Source organism: Lissotriton helveticus, chromosome 9 (genome assembly GCF_964261635.1).
Source record: "Lissotriton helveticus chromosome 9, aLisHel1.1, whole genome shotgun sequence".
In the NCBI taxonomy this organism is placed as follows: Eukaryota; Metazoa; Chordata; class Amphibia; order Caudata; family Salamandridae; genus Lissotriton; species Lissotriton helveticus.
The window spans coordinates 248,677,740-248,702,540 of record NC_136070.1 but is presented as its reverse complement, the minus strand read 5'-3'; the positions used below and the strand labels follow the sequence as shown (position 1 = coordinate 248,702,540).

The 24,801-nt window shown below is 44.4% G+C and overlaps 2 protein-coding genes across 2 annotated transcripts in view; one reads left to right on the top strand and one right to left on the bottom strand.

Moving 5' to 3' along the window:
* COQ6 (coenzyme Q6, monooxygenase) overlaps positions 1–18,756 on the bottom strand; it is an 88,038-nt gene extending 69,282 nt beyond the window's left edge. Inside the window, exons 1-2 of the mRNA XM_078659867.1 lie at positions 18,383–18,756; positions 1,802–1,936 (exon numbers count right to left, since the gene is read on the bottom strand). Of these exons, the coding sequence (XP_078515993.1) occupies positions 1,802–1,936; positions 18,383–18,533 (286 nt within the window). The 5' untranslated portion in view covers positions 18,534–18,756. The remainder of the gene's footprint in view (positions 1–1,801; positions 1,937–18,382) is intronic.
* A 237-nt stretch (positions 18,757–18,993) lies between these two features.
* Positions 18,994–24,801, top strand: part of FAM161B (FAM161 centrosomal protein B) — an 87,324-nt gene continuing 81,516 nt past the window's right edge. The window contains exon 1 of the mRNA XM_078659866.1: positions 18,994–19,130. Coding sequence (XP_078515992.1) covers positions 19,068–19,130 — 63 coding nt within the window. The 5' untranslated portion in view covers positions 18,994–19,067. The remainder of the gene's footprint in view (positions 19,131–24,801) is intronic.

Below are 24,801 nucleotides of genomic sequence, written 5' to 3'. Positions count from 1 at the left end.
CTTACAAGTGCCCCACAAGGAGAAAAGTTTGTCCTAACTAGAGTGAAATCATATAGATATGACAATGGTGATTAAACAGACGTTATTCTTTATTTTTTTTTATATATATTTGTTATTTTTCATTTTCAAAAATCACACAAAAATTCAATTAATAACGAGCTAAATTCATAAGTCACACAATTATTTTTGACATAGATATACAAAATTGGAATTTAATACACATCAATTCTATGTAACTTACATACCCCAGCACACTCCTACAATATCACAACATACTCACTCCATACCATACCACTAATTCACCTGACATTCAAAGTGCAAGATAAAAATACAATTTAAGCGACACAATGGGGATCATACAGGGACAGGAGGAAGATAGACTTATTGGTAAATCATTTCATCTGCGACATCTAGGCATTTCCTAAATTACAACAGTGCATAAAAATCACTGAATCATTTCATTATTATATGCAGCCGTCATAGCTATTGCTTTTCCTGTATGTCACTCTAGGCGGATTCCCAAGGAAGAATGGTCGACGTACGTTTCGGTGGTACACAAATTCTTTTCACCAACTTCATCAGGACCAGTGTTAAATTGTACAATATTTTTTTTTTTTTAAATAGGAGCAGGGGTATCTGAGAGAACAAATGTTCAATCCTGTATGTGGCTTTATTCATCAAATGCCTCTAAATGGGAGCTGTGGACACTTCCTCTCTTTACTCAAATCAAGTCCATGAGGTTGCAAACGGGACCAATCAGTTCGTAGGTCCAGAAAGACTTCACTCATTACTTCAAGAAACGTGGAGCGTCAGAAGTTTATCCATCATGCAGAATATAAAATCCAAAGCTTCATAGATGTCCAAATGTCAACATTTTCCTAAGTGCAGAGCTTGTGGCTTGTATCAAATCCCAGCGGAGTGTCCAGACCGCCCAAGTGGTGCAAGAATAAAATGCTAGTACATAAGTACCAACCAATGGGTAAGAGGTTTCTCAACCAAATCAGTCTTATTCTCAAATTTGTATTACCCATAATTTTTCACTTACCAACTTTAGTGAACGCGTTTCGGAACAAAAAGAACACAAAGTAAGTTTTCAGGCTAAAAACATCACTACAGAGGCTTGGGACTCATTAAAGAGACAGAACTGCCAAATGCTCCTAATCTAAATGACTACCCAAACATGCCCAAAACCATCTTTTAGGCTTATGGTAATAACCTAAACATCTTCTCCCTCAGTCACCCCTTATGAAAGACCCTAAGCAACAAAAAGTGAGAAAAGGGGGAAGGGCAGGAGCAGCTTATGGGAAATGGAGTAGCTTTCAGGAGTGTGCAGCTGCCAGGCCCTTAAAGGAACAAACACAAGAAAAGGAAGAAAAGACAGAATAAGAAACAAATAAGATTCCAAGAGCCATATTGCTGAGATTGTTTGGGAAGATGTAAACTGAGGGCATTTTAGGATTTAGAAACAAATTTCAAACAATGTGACAAAGCATTCATTGGCTCCCATCACTGTATCAAATTCACCACAGAAAATTCATGGACAAGTATCCTTTAGATTCTATCATACTTTCTACTTTGCTCGACAACGCACACTATCCACATGCATATAGACATACATCTTGATAAAAGTGCTTTTCTGTACATCATTACAGTCATAAAATGTTACCTCTGCAAATTACCTACCTAGCTGAGGTCTATATGCCTGATCACAAAGAACAGGTTCACACCTTTTGGTACACATAATTATTGCCCATTAAGTGGTGCTGTAGCACAATGCATAAAAGAACAATCTTTTACTCACTGCTAAGCAAAGTTGCAGAACCGGGGGAGATTGAACTGACTCGATTACTGTAAATTTCAGGGACTCTGTCGAGAACCTTCCTATGTCCAGCTTCCAGCAGGAGGATCTTCTTGTTTTGGAAGTTGGGATCAAACCCTAGAAAGATGAATTCGCAAAGTCAAAGGAAAGATCATTGCATTAGTAAAAACAAAAGTAACTATATTCCCCATTTTCACTGCATGGAATGGACCGTTAGGTGATTGTATGGGGAGGGGACCCAACACTGGTGTGAAAGGCAACGAGGGGCTTTGATTGAGAAAGCCCAGCCACAGGTGCTAAATTGGACCTGTGCACCAGTTTGAATAGGCCAAAGGGATTCAAGTACCGCCTAGGTTTATCCATGTAGGGCATAAATCACTGGAGATGGGTCAGAGAAAATACAAGCATTTAATGAATACTGAAATGAAGTCAGTCTCTAGTTCCCTTTTTTTGCACTTTCACAGCAATATAGAGAAAGTCTCTGACAGCTTACATCACAGCCAGATTCTCGACAAGCTTTGTCAATCCGGATTCATGGAACGTTTAAGCACAGATCATCACTTTGTACTTGGATACTTTTACTATTACTTTTCGCACTGAGATACATCAGTACAACTATTGGAATGCAAATCGATAGTCCCCAAAAAGCCAGGGCTGCAGAAGCATCTCACCTCTGAGACAAGATAGTCTAGCTGTTGTACCATTCGCGGAGTGAAGTGGTACCTTGTCTTCCACTAGCACTCAAGCTGCTGTTTGCAGCCTCTGTTTCTTATAACTATGCCCATGTCCAGCCTGTTAAAACTCCTGGACACAACCCAATTTACCCAATTTCATTTAAAAGGGATACTTCATCTGGAACTCTGCTCCCATTAGTAATGTAGTCCCTGGGGATGGTCACACTGTTTTTTGCGTTACTAATTGTGGAAGCATATTTCTTCGTGATATTCGATCCCTGTCAACATTGTAAAATCGGAAAAAGAAATCATGTTTGATAAATATCTCAACATGATATACACATGCAGAATTCAAGTTCAACAACTTCCTTTAACAATAATAAACTTAATTTTTGTTAGAAACAGCAGAACAACATGCCAAAAGGCCGAAGAACATGCCAACATAGCAGCCCAAGAAAGCAGAGCAATCTTTATGGTGATTATTGCCATAGGAGTGTAGGTGTGGGAACCTGGAGGCGAAGCTTGGGCATTTCGCGTTTCCTGCTGTGGCGAACAAGTCTTTCTAAGGAAATCCCCATTACTGAAAGTGGGGGAGGAGAACCTGAGAATGAAGTTCCCACTCGTGGATTTGCTGCTTCTGTCTGCTGAGAAGGTCTGCAATCTGATGGTTTAGTCATGGAAGGTGTTCTCCCAGGAGATATATCTTGTGGTGTATAGCCCATTTCCAAACAGCTTGAGCTAGGTGTGACAAATGGAGTGTGTGTTCCCCCCATGTTTTTGTATATAGTACATAATATAGTACAATGCACCAATGATTAGTCGCCTGGGCAGCTATTAGTTTGCCAGAGGCGTCTATTAATTTTGATTCCTTGTCCGGAGGGCGGGCATCCCCAGAGGTTTGTGAATTAGCCTGTTTGCGTGCATTGGAGACAACAAGTGTTTCAAGGGGTAACGGTCCCTTAATAAAGACTGGATCAGAGGGAGCAGGCTTATACTTTTTATCTATTCTGGGAGTCAGAATGAGAGCATGAACAGGGTCTTTGAAGATGTCATCAGTATGTCTCATCATGCCTTTGAGCATAGGGAGACTCTGACTAGATCTGTGTGTACTACTAAGTTTTGGACAAGCAATCCCCTTCTAGTGATTCTTGGAGTAGTTGTACCCTGTAACATTGCTAAAGATGTGGGGGCTGCGCCTGGGTAGGAGTGGGGAGACATCACCCATTGGTACCCTCCATCTATCATTCCTTGGAGCACAACGCTCCAGACTTAGACCACTCACAAGATGACTGTTTGTTTGTTCACAGTTGATTTTGTTGGTGTTTGTTTGGTTAGGTTTACCCCCCTGGGACCCATACACGCTCGACTTCTTATACAACTGACCCAACCCCTTCAGGTCCATATATTTTGTAACATGGAGGGGCACAGGGATCAGGACCTCCGGGTTAACAGCGAACCTATTCCCAGCTCCTTAATCAAAGCCCTGCTTCTATGGTAGCGAACATCAAAATCCTCACCTTGAATGTTAAGGGGCTGAACAACCCGGTCAAAAGGCCGGCCATCCTATCCTATTTAGAGCATGTAGGTGCCCATATCGGTCATCTACAGGAAACTCACCCTCTGGCTGGGGACACAAACAGGCTCAGATCGAAGCCCTTCCCACAGCAGTACTTCTCCTCAAGCACAACCAAGATGGTAGGGGTGGCTGTACTCATTTTGCACTCCTTTAGAGGGAAGGTGGGTCCTAGACAGGCCGAAATCAAAGGAAGACTTTTAGCTCACTGTCACTACAGGCACTCACACTTATACATTAGATTCAGTTTACGTGCCAAATGAATGGCAAGAGGCCTTCCTCTGTCGAGCGGTGATGGGACTAGCTAGCATGCCAGACAGACAAGTGCTGGTGGGTGGGGATATCAATATGATCTTTGATAATCGGCTGCACAATTCGGTTCAGCGGCAGGGCCTGGTTGCTGGGCATGTAGGAATGGCAGCGAGACATGGGGCTAGTCGACATTTGCGGACTCTACGCCCCCACAACACAGATAACACATTTTGCTCTCTTGCACATAAGACATATGCCAGAATTGATTACTTCATAGGGTCCAGAGATCTGATCCCTCTCATTACATCCTCAGAGATAGAGTCCAGCTCGCTCTCGGACCACACAGATGTGACCCTCAAGTTAGTTACCCCTACTGTGGGCAGACCAGCACACTCATAGCAGCTATGTGCCACATTACTACACCACCCTGCCGCGGTAAAGCATCTCACAAAGACACTGGAGGAGTTCTTGGGCTTCAATACCACCCCAACACATCTATCATCACTTTATGGGAAATACAAACTAGTTGAAGGAAGAGCTCTTATTGCAATTTAATCTGCAGATAAGCTACATAGGGACAAGAGAGAGGGTCACACTAAACAGGTGCCCGAGCTGGAGCGCATCCACCAGAGAACGTGTGTACCATAGGTCTGGCGTCAGCTAGAAGCGCCGTGCTCGCAGCCGAGACCTGGATAGAGTGGAATATGCTGTCCTATGTTGGCGACAATCCTTTTATGTGGTGGTCCTTTTATGTGGTGGAGGGGGAGAGGGGATGGAGGGGATGTGGACGTCTCTTAGCCAAAAAAATTGCGAGCACAGAGCCAGGCGGCTACTGTCCAGATGTGACTGCTCGGACGACTCAAACATAGCAAACGTGTTCCACATTTTCTATGCCAATCTCTAAGCGGCACAACAACATCCTGAGGAAACCTCACTGAAATACCTTCAAGGGACAACTCATGCCAAATTGACCCCAGGCCAGGAGCCCAGCTTGGATAGCCCGATCCGCACAGAAGAGGTGATCTCCACCATTGCCCAACTTAAACCTCTCAAATCTCCTGGCCCAGACGGGTTCTCAGCCATATTTTATAAAACATTCTGTAATATCTTAGCGCCTATATTAACCAGAATCTTCAGCGCGATAGGAGACACCATTACATTCCCCCTACAATGCTTTTGGCTTCCATTGTTGTACTCCCAAAACCTGGAAAGGATAGAAGGCACTGCGTCTCTTACATATCAATATCCCTTTTTAAACGTAGACCTGAAGCTTGTCACTGGGATCTTGGCAGCTAGATTAGGTTTGATGATGCCGGTACTCGTGGACCCGAACCAGACAGGATTTGTGGCAACCCGACATTGTAAGGACAATACATGGAGACTGATCCACTTCATTGATACGGCCCAACTCCAGGAGGCAGAATGCACACAGAAGCAACATCCACAATAGCAGCCCCTTGAATGTGATAGTGTCAATGTCCTCCACAATGTGCCGAGTTCATCAACATCCACTGCTTGTCTAAAGAGTGTGAACGGTGAAAGAGCATAATTAAGCCTATCCATCAGGTGTTCAACCAGAGATTCAATAATGCAAGCTCTTGATCCCCTGAGATCAGTCACATCCAGGATGTCAGCAGCATCGAGGCATGTCTTTGTCGATGTTTGAGACTAGTATGGCCTACTGGTCTTTTTTTTCTTGTATGCTTCACATTTTGCAGTATTTCTTCCATAACTTTCTACAGCTGTTTATACTGACATAATTATGCTGCAAAATAGGCTGTATGCAAACAGCTGCTCTAGGTTATACTTTCGTCCCTGTTGCACTGTCACATGTGATCTTCCTTTAGGGCTGTTGATCTAAAGTAAAATCTAGATTCACTGCTTTACTTAGCTAGTACTTTTGGGAGACATGGGTATTTTAGATGAGTTGACAATGGACAATGAGAGCCACTTTTAGTATATAAGAGCTACTCTCCCACTCAGTCCTTGACAGCAGGATCAATGTGGTAAATGTATTAATGGGGCAGGAGTGGAGGGGTTATGGGGAAGTGCAAAATAAAATTATGTTCTGCTGTGAGACAAATACCTGCGAGAAACAGACCTTCCAGATGTTGGTCAAGTAGGAAGTGATGCACGTCTCTAGCAAACTTTCATCGGTAAGCCTTGTCAAAAATCAACTATGTTAATAACTTAGCTGCAAGTTATTCATTTGAGCCATGGCGATATCTAAAAAGCAACACACAGGACTCCCAGAGAAAGAAACTGAAAAATAACAATAATTTCAAAATATGGTCTACGGCTGATCTTCGCCCAAGGTAAAAAAGGATCAAGTGTCATCTAAAAGAACAGATCAATCAATCAATCAATCATGACATTTGTATAGCGCACTACTCACCCGGAAGGGTCTCAAGGCGCTTGGTGGAGGGGGTCCGCTATTGCTCGAATAGCCAGGTCTTGAGTTGTCTCCCGAAGGAGAGATGGTCCTGGGTCAGCCGAAGATGGATGGGGAGGGAGTTCCATGTCTTGGCCGCCAGGTAGGAGAAGGATCTACCTCCGGCGGTGGCTCTTCGGATGCGTGGTACGGCGGCGAGGCTTGTGGAACATAGCTAGCGGGTGGGGGTGTAGAAGGTCAGGCGGTCGTTGAGGTACTTGGGGCCCAGGTCGTGGAGAGACTTGTGTGCGTGGGTGAGGAGCCTGAACGTGATCCTCTTGCTGACGGGTAGCCAGTGCAGGTCTCTCAGGTGGCCGGAGATGTGGCTGCGTCGGGGGATGTCCAGGATGAGTCGGGCGGAGGCGTTCTGGATGCGTTGGAGTCTTTTCTGTAGCTTGGCTGTGGTTCCGGCGTAGAGGGTGTTTCCGTAGTCCAGTCGGCTGGTGACGAGTGCCTGGGTGACCGTCTTCCTGGTTTCGGTCAGGATCCATCGGAAGATCTTGCGGAGCATGCGTAGGGTGTTGAAGCATGATGAGGAGACGGCGTTGACTTGTCTTGTCATCGAGAGGGAGGAGTCCAGGATGAAGCCCAGGTTGCGTGCGTGGTCTTTTGGCTTCGGAGTGGTGCCCAGGGCGGGGGGCCACCAGGAGTCGTCCCAGGCGGAGGGCGATGGTCCCAGGACGAGGACTTCCGTCTTGTCTGAGTTCAGTTTCAGGCGGCTGTTCTTCATCCACTCGGCGACGTCTTTCATCCCTTCGTGTAGGCTCGTTCTGGCGGTGGCGGGGTCTCAGGTGAGGGAGAGGATCAGTTGGGTGCCGTCGGCGTAGGAGATGATGTTGAGGTTGTGTTGGCGTGCGATGGTTGCGACGGGGCTCATGTAGACGTTGAAGAGGGTGGGGCTGAGTGATGATCCTTGCGAAACGCCACAGATGACTTCGGTGGCCTCGGATCGAAATGGGGGGAGGCGGACTCTCTGTGTTCTTCCGGCGAGGAACGAGATGATCCACTCCAGTGCCTTCTCTTGGATACCGATGTTGCTGAGGCGTTGAACTAGGGTGCGGTGGCAGACAGTGTCGAGCGCTGCAGAGAGGTCCAGGAGGATGAGGGCCGCTGTTTCCCCGTTGTCGAGCAGGGCTCGGATGTCGTCGGTGGCTGCGATGAGGGCGGTCTCGGTGCTGTGGTTGGCTCGGAAACCGGACTGCGATGGGTCGAGGGATCCGTTCGTCTCGAGGAAGGCTGCAAGCAGTCTGTTGACGCTCTTCTCGATGACTTTGGCAGGAAAAGGGAGGAGCTGCCTGCTAGAAGACCAACAAATCCAACCCAGAACACTAAGTCTTCCCTGAAAAACAAAATCACGCCCAATCAAAATTCAGAGGTAACTCTCTGAAGGTTGCCTGCTCAAAAATATGAAAGTATCTGAAGGTCGTGTATGACTGGGCTATCTTAAAGAAGAGCCTCAAACGGAATCTGCTACAACGGTGATACACTAGGACTGCCGCCATTCACCACTTCACCAGCATGCGCAGGCTGACTTAATTCTGTCCCCATGTGTGTTGCACCTCACTTGTGCTTTTTATTGATAACGATGTTAGAGTAAATATGGTCTTAGTAGCGGTTTCTTTCGTCTTTTGGCATGTAATATTTGATGTATGTAACTGTGCTTTTTAGCTGGGTTTCTACTATCTATGGGCACTACAAATAACGCAGACCTGATAATGTCACAGACGGGATCAGAACTGGTAATAGGTTTGTGTGGAGCAATGCCCATAAAAAACTTAAAGGTGTCTAGCTGATATCTGGGTTGACCATGGATAGTGTAGTGCCCTACTTCAGACATCCGACTTAAACAAACAAGCACTGGTCCACAGCCTTGGACTACCGCGAACTGGTTTGCATTGGTCTCTTCAACACAAATGTAAGGACAAAGGTACAACTTTAAACAAATAAACAAAAAAGCCTGCTCTGAATTTAATTGTTTTATGTGTGGTGTTATTGCTCACTCGGTGTGTCACAGACCGTGATAAAAAGCATTAAAGAACACTCCCTTCGCCGATAGAAAGAAATTCAAGAAGGCAAAAAAAAAAAACACAGAAGTGGAAAGAAATGTCAGCATTTATATCGGCTTTCTCCATGCAAATGTCTGTATTGTAGCATTTTACTAGCATTCGGCCTGATTCTAAGTGCAGCATAACTTGGCAGAACTGAACCACCTGCAGGAAGATAATGCACTTGTGGCCTCCCCACATAAACTGTCTTGTATGGGCAGGTTTTGTTTTTAACTTATCAGTAGTAAAACTGGTCCTCTGTATCCCAAAGTGCGCAAAATGTAATTAGATATATATGAGCAACATTGAAAAAATACATTAAAGAGAGCTTCATGGAGCCAACGTTAATCACAGTGTAATAATGTACTGCTGCTTCCTTATTAAAATACTGCAGTCAGCTTTACCACTTTCAAATCGAAATACAACGGACAATTCTGTTTATAAGATAGAGAAATATGCCCAAAAAGTTTTTTTTAAAGTCAAATTGTTTGAACTATATACTTCTGTTTACAATTAGAGCATATATTACACAATATTGCAAATGCAAGAAAATCTAAGGAGTACATATTAAAAAAAAGCCTTCGCAAAGTGTACATTGTCAGACCTACTATCTTGTCCACCATGTGTACTTTAGGAGACTACCTGCGTAAACATGACGTAGGAAATTTTCACAAGCACCCCCTCAGGTCGTGCAATGGGCCATCGGTTTAAAGCAAGCCTTGCTAGCTAGTGAGATTAAGCCTAGTTAATGCATCTCAACAGATATCCACAAGCAAACAAACGTATATCACAATCTGAGATCCCGATGAGGCTTGTGCAACCTTTCAGGGTTGAAAAAGGACCATGGCAAATTAAGCTAAACCCTGTTAATAGCAATTCAAACATTCATTATTTGCAAAATACGTTTTTACAACAACAGTACCATAACTTGGTCAAATATTTTCTTAAATGTGCTAGCCAATGACGATTTTTGTGGAGGTGTTTCTAAATGCACGCATTTGCTGGATTCTTTTGCCCACTCCTCATATCTACCCACCCACCTCCTATTTAGGTCTCGGCTATGGAAAGCTTTAGCTGTCTGTTGGCAAGCTGTTGACATGGTTTCCAATGCATTACATACACTTAAAAGTGGGCTTTAGATCAGTCAGAACACGAGTTGAATCTTTGTTCCAAATCTCACTTCCCTGCATCTGATTTGATGTCTTTCCTTCTTATTCTTGTGTTTGTCCTGCCCAAGAGGTCTCACATTGCTCTGAGCGAATCATGCATATTTCTGCTGCGGACGTCAAACCTTATTTTGCAGTACCCGAGAGGGACTATTTTCACTCCCTAATCTCTATCACCTTTTTAACCCATCCACCTGTGTTTTCTTAGCCCCCTACCACCCACCTATTTTTTAAAGACTTTTCTCTACTCACTTTTTCCTGCTCACTGAACCTTCAACCATCTAAAAATGTTTTTATCCACGCCAGTGCGCACCTACAAATGGTTTTATTTTAACAACCGTCATTCAAAGATGTACGCCGCCGAAACCCAAAAGGATAAACAGCGAATAATGAAAGGACTTGAAATACTCAATCAAACCAGAAAGAACCGTTAACACTGAGTTTGGGAAGAAGTGAAGGACAAAGAAGAGAACATTTATGAGTAAAATAGATGAAAAACTGCCGCATCCAAGGAGATACACGAGAGCCTGGAGGCAGAAAATATCTTACACATTTCACCACAACGGACTGAGTGGATAAAACAATGAGGTGAAAAATATAATGTCTATAATCAGAGAAGCAGTGATATAATATATAGTATTTGTCTTAACTTTGGAAGTACATGCTTGATCCATAAGACCAATGAAATGCACTACGTTGTAAATAAGCATTCCAAATATATATTTTTATTTTGCTAAACTAGTGTAATGTGTGTCTGGAAATGTGAACCTCTCGACTCCATAAACGTAGTCGTTCTTCGAATCATGTTGTGACCTTCACAGCATTGTTGCTGTGCTGTAGATTGGCAGAGTTTATACAGCTGAAAGGCTGTATCTATGCAGCCAAACTGTTGCATAATTGTGTTGTTCCAGAGCAACTGTCTGAAGGTTGCAAGTTGAGATTTTGAAAATGTGAGGTTGTCAACCATGTGCGTTAGATGTGACTTTGAAGAGCTGCAGTGGTTTTTGACTTGAACTGTTGCATATGTGCAACTTTACTTCCATGCAAATGAAGTTATGGCAGATGCTGTAGTGCTGCAAGTTTACAGTTGTAATGCTGTAGTTTTCCTTTGAGCTATAGTGGGTTTGGTGATGTAGATAGAGGCTAAAGATACCAAGTGGGGAGAGGATGTGGCGCTATGGCTAGAGAGGTCGACCTCCAGGCTGGGGAACCGGGTTCGAGTCTCGGCAGGGACACTCAACATCGTGTGATTCTGGGCTAATCACTCAATCTCCCAGTGCCCAACAAAAATTAATGTGCCAGTCTGTAACGCAACTGGTGCTCATGTAAAGTGCTCTGATACCTTCGGGTCAAGTTCGCGCTATATAAAACTCCGTGGGAAAAAAGTGTTCTCAAGCAATGTACAATCCCCCTGCATGTTTAAGCGCCACATGAGATGCCCAGTGTCATACAGTAAGCGTATAGCAATAATAATAAGCTCCCTTGACAACAGCCTTGAACAGGCTGATGACTTGCTCAGATTCCATATATACACAATGACAGTATAATTGGGCGTGAATGGTGCCAAGTACACATGAAGACCAACTGAATAAGAAAGCAGACGTAGGACCCAGGCACACAGACTAACACTTGGAGTGCACCCTAGAAGCATCAAGCTGTTCACCTAGCACACGCCACAGCATATCAATGGTTGCCCTTTACGTACAACAGCTACAAGCCCGCCCAAGCACTCTGGGCCCTATAGTATTCAATATTCTCCATCTAAAACTGTTAAAGCAATGATTGGTGAAGGGATAGTGCAATCCATTGTAAAATCATCAAGTAGTTTCAAAACTTTTGCAGTTAATAATTGCACAGTAAAGGGTGGAAATCTGATGCATCAGTCATGCTTTTTGCCAATCATCAGAAAAGAGTATTCATAACGTGTCGGGATGAAGGTACAAGATTGCAGTTCGTTCAGACAATTTCTGATCAATAGCAGCCAGGAAAGAAAGAGTGCACCCCTAATGCTCAGGGAAACTGTCCTACCCAAAAATGCGGGTTTGGGCAGCATCCACATTAGCTCACTGGCACGTCTTTGAACTTGATACATCTGGTGGCCTGCTCAAGCATTATGTAAATCCAGTACTTGTATAGCGCACGAATCAGCCCCCGAAGGGGTATCTCGGCACTGGGGACCGTTGGGAAGATTAAGCAAGCTATTGCCCAGAGTCGCATGGTGCTGGGCAGACCCCTGCCGCCGGAGCCAGGGATCGAACCATGATCCCCAGCGTCAGTCGCCCTGGCCGCGGTACTAATAGTACTATTAGTGTTCAATATTCTTTATCTAATGCTAATTAAGTTGGGTGCATAGGTTCACGCAGTGCTTGTGGAATCCTCAGCAGTTTGCAAATGTTTTAGATCTGTTTTGCTCAGAAAGTACAGCATACACGGAGAGGTTTGCAGCTCTATCAAATAAATATTTCAAGTAGCCTTGTGTTCCAGGCTTTCCTCAATTTCAAGAAGTCAGCGTTTAATGCTTGCAGCCTTGTGTTCCAGCCTTTCCTCCATTTCAAGAAGTCAGCTTTTAATGCTTGCTGTCTTGTGTTCTAGGCTTTCCCCAATGTCAACAAGTCAGCTTGAAATGCATGCAGCCTTGTGTTCCAGGCTTTCCTCAATTTCGTGAAGTCAGCTTGAAGTGCAGGCGTGGGTCAGCCAGTGCCACAGGGAGGAGTGTTTCATAGATATCTGTAAGGGCACTGGGTTAATGTCTCCCCCGCCCCCCACCCCACTGCCACTGTTGGAATGCCACCTTCAGGCTACTAACTGAATGTCCATTAATCTTTCTAGTTCAAGCAGCGGGGTAACGGAGAGCAATCAGTTGTTATCGAGCTGATAACGGGCAGCAATCAGCAATGCTTGTGAAAGGTCTTCGTGTCTCTTAACCTCCAGGGTGAGAGAGTTCTATTTGTACAACACAAAAGGTTAAATTTCAAGTGGCTGACTTAGCTGGTATGGTAGGTCAGTGGGTAAAATCTCCTGTTCAAGCACTGATCACCAACCAACTGGAATATGAAAATGCACTCTATGCCGGAATCACTACGCTACTCATCAAAGGACTCCAGGCCATTCGAAACACAGCAGCAAGACTCATACTCAACCTCCAACTCAGCACTTCCATTTCCAAACATTACACAGACCTCCACTAGCTCCCGATTCACAAATGTGCCATCTTCAAACTGCTCCTCCTCACCTACAGAGCGCTAAACAACCAAGACCTGCATACCCTAACACCTGCATCAACTTCAACACTCTGAAAAGACACCTCGGCTCCGCCAACCTGATGCTCACTCACATTCCCTGCATGTGAAGAGTCAGAGCCACAGGGCGCAACTTTTCTTATCTAGCTCCTAAAGCTTGGGAGAAACTCCAGTTATATAGTAGAGCTTCCAACGACCTGCAATTTCTCAAGAAACACGAAGCCTGGCTTTTCCACTGGCCCCAGCTAGGGCAGCTCACCACTCTTATACAACAGGATAAAGATTCACCACATTAAATGTTTAACCTTTTTGTAACCATGAAATGTTTGTGCAAATTATTGCTCTCTCCTTTACTTAAATAACAAGCATCAGGTGATAATCTCATGAATAAATTAATTTGTCAAAATTTTGGTTGCAAAATATTTTTTAAATTTTGAAAGAAATGTAAGGTTTTAACGTGAATAGTTTTACGGTTTCAACAGAGTACATGGAGAAGGATGGGAAATAAGAATCAATGTATAAAATTAAGATGGGCAATAATTTGTGTCCATATTATCAGAACAAGTGGACAACGGCTGTAGTGGGTAAAAAGATTTTTGAAAGGCCAAAACTGTCAGGATTCTGCCATTTACAAGTTTGGCCCGAAATTTCACTCCACACTCAGATTACCCACAAAGAATAGAACTGCACACAAAGACTGTGACTTAGGTAAATGCCCACACGTTATGTATTGTAGAATTTATACAGTGCATTCCACCCCTTTGTTGGGGGTGAAGCGCTTCCCTAAAAGTAGCATGCTACACTGTGTATGATGTGTGATTGGAAGGATTTGGTCTTAGTTTGTGGGAAGTGTTTCCATGTCGAGCGAGATGACAACTGAATTGATGTTATCGTGTTTGCAGCACGTAGCAGTGTGGATGATGAAGCATGAGAAACGGACACAGTTTTATGATTTTCAGCACGCTGGTAGCTTTGAAAAGCTGTGCAGGGCCTTTAATAGTATTTTGTATCAAATTGTCTGCTTAGCTGACTGACTACTGCACTGGGTTGTCCAATCTGAGGTTTTGTGTATAGTTGTGGTCCTGAGCTGGTATCACTAAAGGGAGAAGTTGAGAGATCTGTTTGGATGGGTATTTGTGTTATCATTCCATATCTGAGCGTCACTGTGAACACTTCATCTATGAAAGCACCAATTAAGAGATTTGTTGGGGCACAATATTTCCTAATGAAAGAAACCACATCGTTAATTTTTATTTTCCATGAGTATATCAATATAGAAGTTTTCAGCTACTCTACACAGATACAAGGAACACCAACCTGTGGGTCAAGTAAGAGAAAACATGTGGGCGTGTGTCAAAGCTACAGAATTTGGAACATGAGGCCTGATTTCTAAAATTGGTTTCAGCACTTGATAGAAAATAGTGTAATTTTGAGCAAATAATGTAATCTCCCTTATGTCGAAAAAAAATGTATTTAAATTCAAATGTTTATTTCAAATGTGTAGATCATCGCTTAACATGCACAATCTTATAAGATTGCCTCCTAATCTACCCCCACCCCTCAAGCAGAAAGGCATGAGTAAGAATGCCACCTCACACTCCTTACCATAAGCAGGACCATTTACACATTGCTTCACTACGTTTGTTAAAAGTCTTGGCACCAGCACATTATTCTAAAGCACCTAGATTTTAGATTTAGGCACAGTTGAGGCAAACCAGGCTGTATTTCTGTTGTTTCTATTCTGCAGGGCAGGAGATTTATTTATTTGGAGGTTATATATAACGTGGTTCCGAACATGTAGAGTACTTTACAATGTTGCAAAGTTTAATATATACAATAAATCGCATAAGATCACAGAGATAAATCACATTCTCTTAAAAAATATATATACATACACATCTTATACCCAGAGTTTCTAACCATATAAATATCAGGTTAAAGCATGAATTCAGAAAGCAAAACCATAGTCTTAGAAAGGCTTAATCTAACCGATACCTTTATTTTCAATGACGGGTGAAAGGATTTATGAAATCACATTTTCACATTGTTGTTAAACCAAGACATATTTGGCATCCTTCCAGATGCTTTTTCGTCTGCATGTGGAACAGTCCAGCCTGACAGTTCAGGCTACGTGCCCCCATTGGAGCACGTCTTAGCCTGATTTACAGGAGGAAGGCTCTTCTCTGAAATGTCGCAGTCGACAAAAACAAAATCATGATGGACTGCAAAGACCACAGAGTAATTACTCGGGACAGAAGTTAACTTGAGGAATCTACCAATGACCTTTTTCTTTAGCTCAATACAACACCCCAAGTGCAACAGGCAAGCCCAGAATCAGGCTCAGTGCTCACTAGGTCACAGGAATCAAGTTAAAGCTTACTGATGATTCCCAATAAACCCAAACCAGCTTGGGGCTGCTTGCTGCGCATTCAGTGAGAACTTTGATTAGCAGTCTCAAGTAGAATGTTCGTATTGAAGCAGGGCCAAACCTTATTTGAAGAGGGCGATTCTTGCATTGAGTGGTACAGTGGGCACAACATGGACTGAAATACAATCCTGACGAATTACCTGTGACTGAGATTAATTCAAGCATTTCACCCATCATTTTTGTTTTCCATACTACACGTAAAACAAAACATTAATCCTGCACAAAAATATTTACATTTCCCTCAATACCTTGAAGTTGTTAATGGAAATAATGTTTTCACTTAAGTGAATCAGATGCAAGGAATATTTTACACAGTTTATAAACTACTGCTTCTTTACAACGAATATATACAAAGCTGTAAGACTTTTGAAGAGGAGCTACTGATCTTAACACCACCTCTGTATCTACCCAGCAAACTGCTGATGTTTACTTGTCCAGCATGCTATTACTCTTTTAGGTGTTCCTGTAAGGCAGGTTTAGGTTTTTCCCTCTAGAATAGAGTCAGGTCATTTAAAAGATAGCATGAGGAAGGAGGTGAGGGGTGCACTATGACAGTAACGACTATGAAGCCAACAGGTGAAGGATTACTACTTGACCACAGAATTACTCGCCTACTTTAACACTAAAAGTTAATGATTTACATACACCAGACGGCCCTGACGAAGCGATAAACGTTACGCAACAAGTCTTTGTCTTTTTTTAATTAATATTTTGGACAAAATACATCAGTCTACTGTGAAAATATTGGATAGCCCCCCTTGCTATTTCATTTATTCAGTAGTTTGAAATATTGCACCAGCAGGATAAATTGATTTTTTTTTTTTGACGAGGAAGCTTGTGCTGGTCTAATGGTTTGCGTTTGCCCAACCATGATTTCATCATTTAAAGGATTCACAACAATGTTATAGTGCAAGTGGCAGACGTAATGGCAGCGGCTTAAGACATTTTGATAATTATACATACTTGTGGTGGAGACAGAGAGAGAGCTGTTATCTGCCAAGAAACTTGCAACAATGTAATTACATTTATATAGCACCTGATTCGGTGCTGAAGCGCTTTACGCTGAGCAGCACGTTGCTCCAGAACCCAAGGTTAATAGCTAATGCGCATTCTTTTTTTGGGACCAGGTGTGTGCACTGAAGCAATTAATTCCATGCTTTCACTCCAGTTTCTTTGTGGGCTATTGCATTTACAGCTATTGTTATGATTGGTGTGAAGAGGTAGTGCAGATGCTTATTGGGTTTAATGGATGAGCTAGAGTAGATATGGTGTTGTTAGGGAGCCAGGTATGATTTAATTTAGGAGAGGTTGTAATCTTTGAAAAGAATAGTGGGCAAATTGAAGAAATACATTAATAGAGATTAAGGCTAACATTCAAGTGACTTACAGAAGGGTTGTGGCCAGAGAGAAAAGGCATGCAGAGGATGGAAAAAGAAGGAGAATCATTTTGAGGGAGAGAGGCGACAATCAGTAATGTTAAGTAAAAGTTATGTTTATAGTGTCAGATTTTATGAATGGGAGGGATGCTTTTTTAGATTGAATGCAATTTCAAGTTGCAAGACTCTAAAAACAACAGAATAAATATTATTTGCATGTGAAGGTAGTGCTATACCTGGAACCTCCCGATGGACAGTATAATTGGGAGGACAGTATTTCCAGTGATGGGATGGTGCTAAACCACTGCTTCAATCAGCACAGCTGATCAAGTCAGGGGTTGGAAGTTTAAAATAATGGCAGGGCGCAATCTTGAAAGGAGAACCTGCAAAGGCTGGAGTAGATGTCTTCTAAAGATTGGCTCACAGTATTAATTGTGAAGCGAAGTGGGATCCATTTCATACACCTATGGTTTGACATGGCACAAGTGGGGGGTAGTGCATCTTCCCCAGAAAATGGAAGTGTATTGTCTGCATTCCTGTGGCTGGAGGGCAAGAGCAAAACACCGAATTTCAATGAAGACATTGTCAGCAAGAATTTGCTGTTAAAGAGTGGGCCTGGAGATGAGCCTGGAAATGACACTTGCAAAGAGAAGCACCCTAAAGCATTTCTGCAGCATGTAAACTTTAGAATAGTTAATACCACTCTTTTGATGCCCACCCAGGCTGTGATAAACCAACAGAAGCAATACTTGAAAAAGTTATTTGAAAGCAGCAATGAAGGCTGGAGTACAGAAGCATCGTTGAGGCAACCATGGATATTGTACGAAGCTCAGGAAAAAATAGCAGTTAAGAATCTAAATTATGACTCTATACCATAACTGCCATAGCGACCACAGAACTAGACAACGTCACTGTAGGTCTGGCCCAATTCTAAACGATCCATTCTTTTAAAGGTCTTGCTGATGCTCATACTAAATTCGGAAAATAGTGAACAATTCTCACAATTTTCATGCAATCCCTCATGCACAGTTACCATGCATACGATGTATTGTGTAAGTTCTACAATTCAATGTTGCCAACCCTTTTAAAAGGCATGGTTTTGTCCATAGAGCAAACCTTCACATAATGTATGGATTACACAGCAGTCTTTCAGTTCTCCTTTGAGTAGATAAAGGAATAATTATGTATTTATTTACAAAGCATTGGCAATGCATGCACCGCTGCTCGTGCCAATAAAGATATACAGGGTTGTTTTGTAATGGTGAGGAAAGCAGTAAATAAAGACAAAGAATAGCAAATATGGGCCAAAAGCGTGTTGTTCATAAGCAGGGGTCCTGCCGAGTGCATAGCATTGTGATGGTGGAGGACATCTTACTCACCTAGTGCGCACCCCAAGGCACCACCGACCATGCCACCACCAGAGATCACCACATCATACAGGGGAGGGGAGGTCGCGGAACTGTTGCCTCTGCGGGGAGCCCCAGGGGCGAGAATCCGGCTCAGAAGCCGCATTCCCGGAGGAAGAGGCATTTCCAGGTGGGGAGTTCAGCAGCCTGGAGAGATAGGGCTCCAAGGGGTAGAAAGCAGAAGCCCGATAGAAGTCCAGAGGACTGGAAAAAGACTGCCTGTGCTTAAAGTGGCACAAGCCAAACAATGCCTCAAGGCTTCCCAGGGGTCACGCTGCTCACTCCAACTCTGGAGCGACACGCCTACTTCCTGCTGAACTACCAATTAGAGCTCACCATTCTTGGAGGGCGGTACTAATGATTTCACACTTTCTCTGAAATACGCGGATTGGTGAAAGAAAAAGACTCTAAATTATTGGATAGAAGGTTATCGAATTCAACCAATTACAGGTTAGCATTGGGTTGTAGTGCAGTTTCCATGAGAACGCGTCTGCCTTAATCACGTGGTCTTCCTTTCTAACAAATCAGAGTATATACAATAAGAAGGAAGGTAGGGCAAAATGGAGCGCAGCTACGTGAGTGGATAGCGTAGTTTTCCGCTGTCCAATGCTGGCGGTGATGGAGCGAAAGGGGCAAGGCCTGAGAGCTGCAGCCAGAGATGACCGTGTCCCGAATGCCTGAGGACGCACAGAGCAGAGGGAGCCGGGGGGAGCAATACCAGGTGAAGTGAAAGCAAGGGGTGGGAGCCTCATCAGGCAATGGTGTGGTCATCGGTTTATAAGCCTGGACAGGTGGAGGGGAGATGCTAACCTGGCGAAGGATATGAAACAGGGCGGTGCATATAACATCTAATTATAGACACATATTTATTTTTGCAGTTTTATATAGCTCGAACGAAGGGATTGGCGCGTTTTACCAGTGAGGTCGCATTCATTTTGTTTTTGGCACAGGAGATTAAGTGATATGCCCAGAACAGAATGTCGAATGGTGAGCCGACGCCAAGACTCGAACCCTGTTTCCCCAGTTCCAAAACGCGCAGCTCTGGCCGTAACACCACATCCACTCCTATTGGTGGTACTATTCAATTTAGTCAGGAGACTGCACTTTTTGTAAGCTAAAAAGTGTGTTCTTTTACGTTATTCGCTCTTAAAGCCCCCCCCCCATAAGAAATGTCAAGTAACAAGGGTAATTTAGTTTACCTAGAGTTTGTCTCTAAAACTCCCTCTTATTTGTTTCCAAATGTTCAGGTATATGCTTGGAACGAAATAGAAGCGCAGGTTGAAAGTCTTCATTCGGGAATAAGGGAGGGGACCTTGAGGGCTATGGAGTAAGCGGAGGGACTACTGGGAATCAACTTTGGGGGTTGAGGTCATTTGCCAATGATGTCTCGCGATCTGTCCTTCTGTGGCACTAAACTGAGCCAGGTACTACCCACTCAGCAATTGACTCTCAGCAGGCCCGGTTCCAGGAATTTTTATTTGGGTGGGCCAAGGGTACATTCGGATAGGCCACTACCGTCCCAGTTTGTCGCTTTTGGAGGTAGTCCAAGCCATAGATTACATCATATCTACTTTCCAACAGTCACTATGATAGAAGGATTGCTTATGTGTGTATACAGAACATGTGGAGAGTTATTTATGGGTGCCCCACCACTGACCTCTTTCTCGGTAGATACCTTTACTACAACCCTCATACAGTGCACTCCATCTCTTTGTAGCCCCCCCTAATGACTACCTCACTACCACCCTCCACCAGTGCCCCTCATCCGTCTGTATCTCACACCCTCCCCCCATGACCTCCTCCATGGATTCCCTCACTGCCACCCTCCAACAGTGCCCCTCATCGCTCCAAAGCCCCTCTCCCTCATGATCTCATCCTCGGATTCCCTCACTACCACCTTCTAATAGCGCCCCTCATCTCTCCAAAGGCCCTCCTCCCCATGACCTCCTCCTTGAATTCCCTCATTGTCACCCTCCACCAGTGCCCCTCATCGCTCCGTGGCCCAGCCCCCCATGACCACCTCATCGGATTCCCTCATTGCCACCTTCCACCAGTGCCCCTCATCGCTCCGTAGCCCAGCCCCCCATGACCTCCTCCTTTGATTCCCTCATTGCCACCCTCCAACAGTGCCCTTCATCTCTCCAAACGCCCACCTCCCCATGACCTCCTCCTCAGATTCCCTCATTGCCACCCTCCACCAGTGCCTCTCATCGCTCCGTAGCCCAGCCCCCCATGACCTCCTCCTCAGATTCAATCACTACCACCTTCCAATAGCGCCCCTCATCTCTCCAAAGGCCTTCCTCCCCATGACCTCCTCCTTGAATTCCCTCATTGCCACCCTCCAACAGCGCCCCTCATCTCTCCAAAGGCCCTCCTCCCCATGACGTCCACCTTAAATTCCCTCATTGCCACCCTCCACCAGTGCCCCTCATCACTCCGTAGCCCAGCCCCCCATGACCTCCTCCTCGGATTCCCTCATTGCCACCCTCCACCAGTGCCCCTCATCGCTCCGTAGCCTAGCCCCCCATGACCTCCTCCTTTGATTCCCACATTGCCACCCTCCAACAGTGCCCCTCATCGCTCCGTAGCCCAGCCCCCCATGACCTCCTCCTTTGATTCCCTCATTGCCACCCTCCAACAGTGCCCTTCATCTCTCCAAACACCCTTTCCCCATGACCTCCTCCTCAGATTCCCTCATTGCCACCCTCCACCAGTGCCCCTCAACGCTCCGTAGCCCAGCCCCCATGACCTCCTCCTCAGATTCCCTCACTACCACCTTCCAACATCGCCCCTCATCTCTCCAAAGGCCCTCCTCCCCATAACCTCCTCCTGGAATTCCCTCATTGCCACCCTCCACCAGTTCCCCTCATCGGTCCGTAGTCCATCCCCCCATGACCTCCTCCTTGGATTCCCTCATTGCCACCCTCCAACAGTGCCCTTCATCTCTCCAAACACCTTCCTCCTCAGATTCCCTCACTACCACCTTCCAACAGCGCCCCTCATCTCTCCAAAGGCCCTCCTCCCCATGACCTCCTCCTTGAATTCCCTCATTGCCACCCTCCACCAGTGCCCCTCATCGCTCCGTAGCTCAGCCCCCCATGGCCTCCTCCTTGGATTCCCTCACTGCCGCCCTCTAACTGTGCCTCTCATCGCTCCATAGCCTCTCCCCCTGATGACCTCCTCCTCGGATTCCCTAATTGCCACCCTCCAACAGTGTCATCTCTCCGTAGCCCCTCTCTCATATTCGATTTCATTTGTTGTGTAGCGCTACTCATAGTGTAGGGTGTTATAGTACTTTACATCATGCACACATTATGCACAGACAATGAATCATACAAGTATGTAAATCAGCCTGTAGGGAATGTCACATAAGCCAATGAGGATTACAAGGTGTAGGATTCGCATGTCATCCATACTGTTGGGCAGTATGTTTTAAGAGGGTTTGGTCTGGAGAAACCCAACCGCATGATTGAAAGCATACCCCAGTGTTTGTGGGGTTGGCTTTACTGATTAAAATGCATATCTGCCAAAACAAACTCTTTATAGCAACATTAGAGTAATGAAAAAGTAGGGAAATTCTAACTATATTGAAACACACACAAAAAAAGTTCTAACTATACCATTCAGGTTTGTATGCAGCTCTTTGATGTCAGTTTATAGATCACTGTCCTATTTTAGGATTGTAACTTCTGTACTGCAAGTAACCCATTGAGCTATCCACATAAAATACAGTTTATCTGCATTTAAAAATTATGAACAGACAAAATATTGCTTTTTAGTAGTTGTGTCTTGCATCCGTCATGATAACGATACAACAATATAAATGAAATATACGCAGCATACACAAAGTATGTGTCTTGCTGGGCCCTCACAGACTTTTAGGATATTAACTAATATACACACATCTTCGAAGCATTCACAGAATATATCTAGCTGGGCCGTCGCAGATTATAGTTTAAAAAAACGAAGCAATAGCCACACATTCTCTTACCTGCACTGTTAAAACTCTGTGCCACAGACGGATCTGATAAACAGCTGAAGGGGTCAGCCTGACGTCACTGCGAGGGCCAAGGTTCATGTTTGGGTGGGCCAGGCTCATGTTTGGGTGGGCCAGGCTCATGTTTGGGTGGGCCTGGCCCACCCTCTAGAACCAGGCCTGACTCTCAGTAGTCGAGTTTGCAAGCTTTCACAGACTTCTTGGGGGTGCTCGAGCTCCCCACTCAACAAAAACTCATTTGTATAACACTGGTTCTTATGTAAAGCGCTCTGACACCTTCGGGTAAAGTTCGCGCTATAGAAAATCACATTAAATAAAATAAACTGTGCGCTGCAGCGCCCCGGTGCGCCGTTAGTAGCAGCCAGGGGCGCCGCGCACAATGTGGGAAAGATACCACGAGGCCGTGTGCTGAGGAAGCTTGGAATTATGCTGTTGAGAATGTGGGCTCATAAAAAAGCGTGCATCTTTTTACACCCTACCTTTCAGCCTGAAAGCTGCAAGTGAGGTTATTACAGTCAGAGCAAAAAACAGCGTGGAGTTACAAATGCCTCCTTCATAAGAACGTGGTTTAGCCCAGGAGTGCACTGCCACCAAACGCGCGTACGTGCTTTCACGTAGCTTCAGCATTCACAGCTATGATTGACTAGCGTTATTCCTGCCATTGTTCTGCCACGCCTATGGGGACCCTCTTCACTACAAGTTGGTAAGAGGGCTGACAGTGACACTGCTCTCTCATTGACTCAATTTATTTTGACATGTCGAGTTTAAAGGGACAAAAATAAACGGTGACTCTTATACAGTGTGTAGTGGTCTGGAATCTCGCCATACAGGACAGCATCCTTAATGAACAGGGCGGCTCGCAGAACAAATAAGGCAAACCGGTGCACATGTATGACATTTCTGGTGCAGAAAAGCTTCCTGGGGAACAAGAGTTATGTGGGGGGATAAGCACAGACTCGTGACATTTCCAGTGAAGAGAGAGATTTCAAAAACTGATACAGATACATCTTCACACAGCATCATCCATTCTTGTTCGTAACTAGAATCGATATAGGGCAAGAGTCACGTAAATCATCAAAAATGCAAATTGAAATGTCCATAAATCAAAAGTTGAAGTTCCTTGTTGTTTATTTTCTTTCTTCAATATTCAACAATGATGGTACAACAGCCAACACGTGTTTCGTCGTGCACAGTATAACACACTGACTTCTTCAGGGCTGTAACCAAATGGATATTAATCACAATTATTACACGTACTACGTGTGACTTGGGATAGAGGGTAAGTAAGTTCTAGCCACCTTCTCCATGGTAAAAGTAGCCCACTAAAAGTGTAGGTTTAAGGTAAGAAAAGAAATTCTAGTCAGTTCCACTCTATTAGGAATTTACACCCTTATTTTGTGTAAGAAATTAAGACCCAAAACCAAGAAATAAAGTAGAGAAGTCTTATATATTGGGTTATATAACCTTAAGTATTCACCTCCATATCCACAGTTTCTCAAAATCTGAGATTGTCCAATACACAAGTTGAGTTGTATCTCTAAAAGAGAAACCTTAGTATAAGCAAATAATCCAATGTATCTAAATAACACAATAAATACTTATGGAGTATCTGGATAAGAGGTATTCCCCCGGTTCCAGATATTTGATATTTGATATTTATTGACACTTATAAAGCGCGGCTATCGCTCCGGAAGGAGCATCTTGGCGCTAAGCGATCAGAGAGCCAGCGTGGCGAGGAGTGTATCAGATGGCTGCAAGAACTGCTGAGTCGGGCTGGAGGAAAATCCAGGTCTTCAAGAGTTTCCTGAACTGGCTTTCTGAGGGGACGTGCCTAAGGTTAAAGGGAAGACTGTTCCATACCTTCGATGCCAGGAATGAAAAAGTTTTGCCACCTTTTGTTTTTCGTTTTATTCTAGGCATTACAATCAAATTTGCTTCAGCTGACCTCAAACAGCGCGATGAAATGTAGCGCTGAAAGCGCTTGGCTAGATAGAGAGGGCCGGTGTTCCTAGTGGCTTTGAAGACCGTGATAAGGAGTTTAAAAAGGACTCTCTTGTGGAGGGGAAGCCAGTGCAGCGTGTTGAGGGCTGCAGAGGCCGAGGACCTTTTTGGAAGTTTAAGAACTAATCTGGCTGCAGCATGTTGAACGCTTTGTAATTTCTTTAAAGAAGACTTTTTTATTCCCGCCAGGAGGCCGTTGCAATAGTCCAGCCGGGAAAGGATTAGGGCCACCGCGACTGTTTTCCTGGCGGAGATAGGGAGGAAGTCGAAGAATTTTTTCAGCTGTCGAATGAGGTTAAAGCAGCACCCAGCTGTGATGCGTACATGGTCATCGAAACTCAAGGAGGAGTCAAATTGGACACCTAAATTGCGGGCCGAAGGTACCGCACAAGGC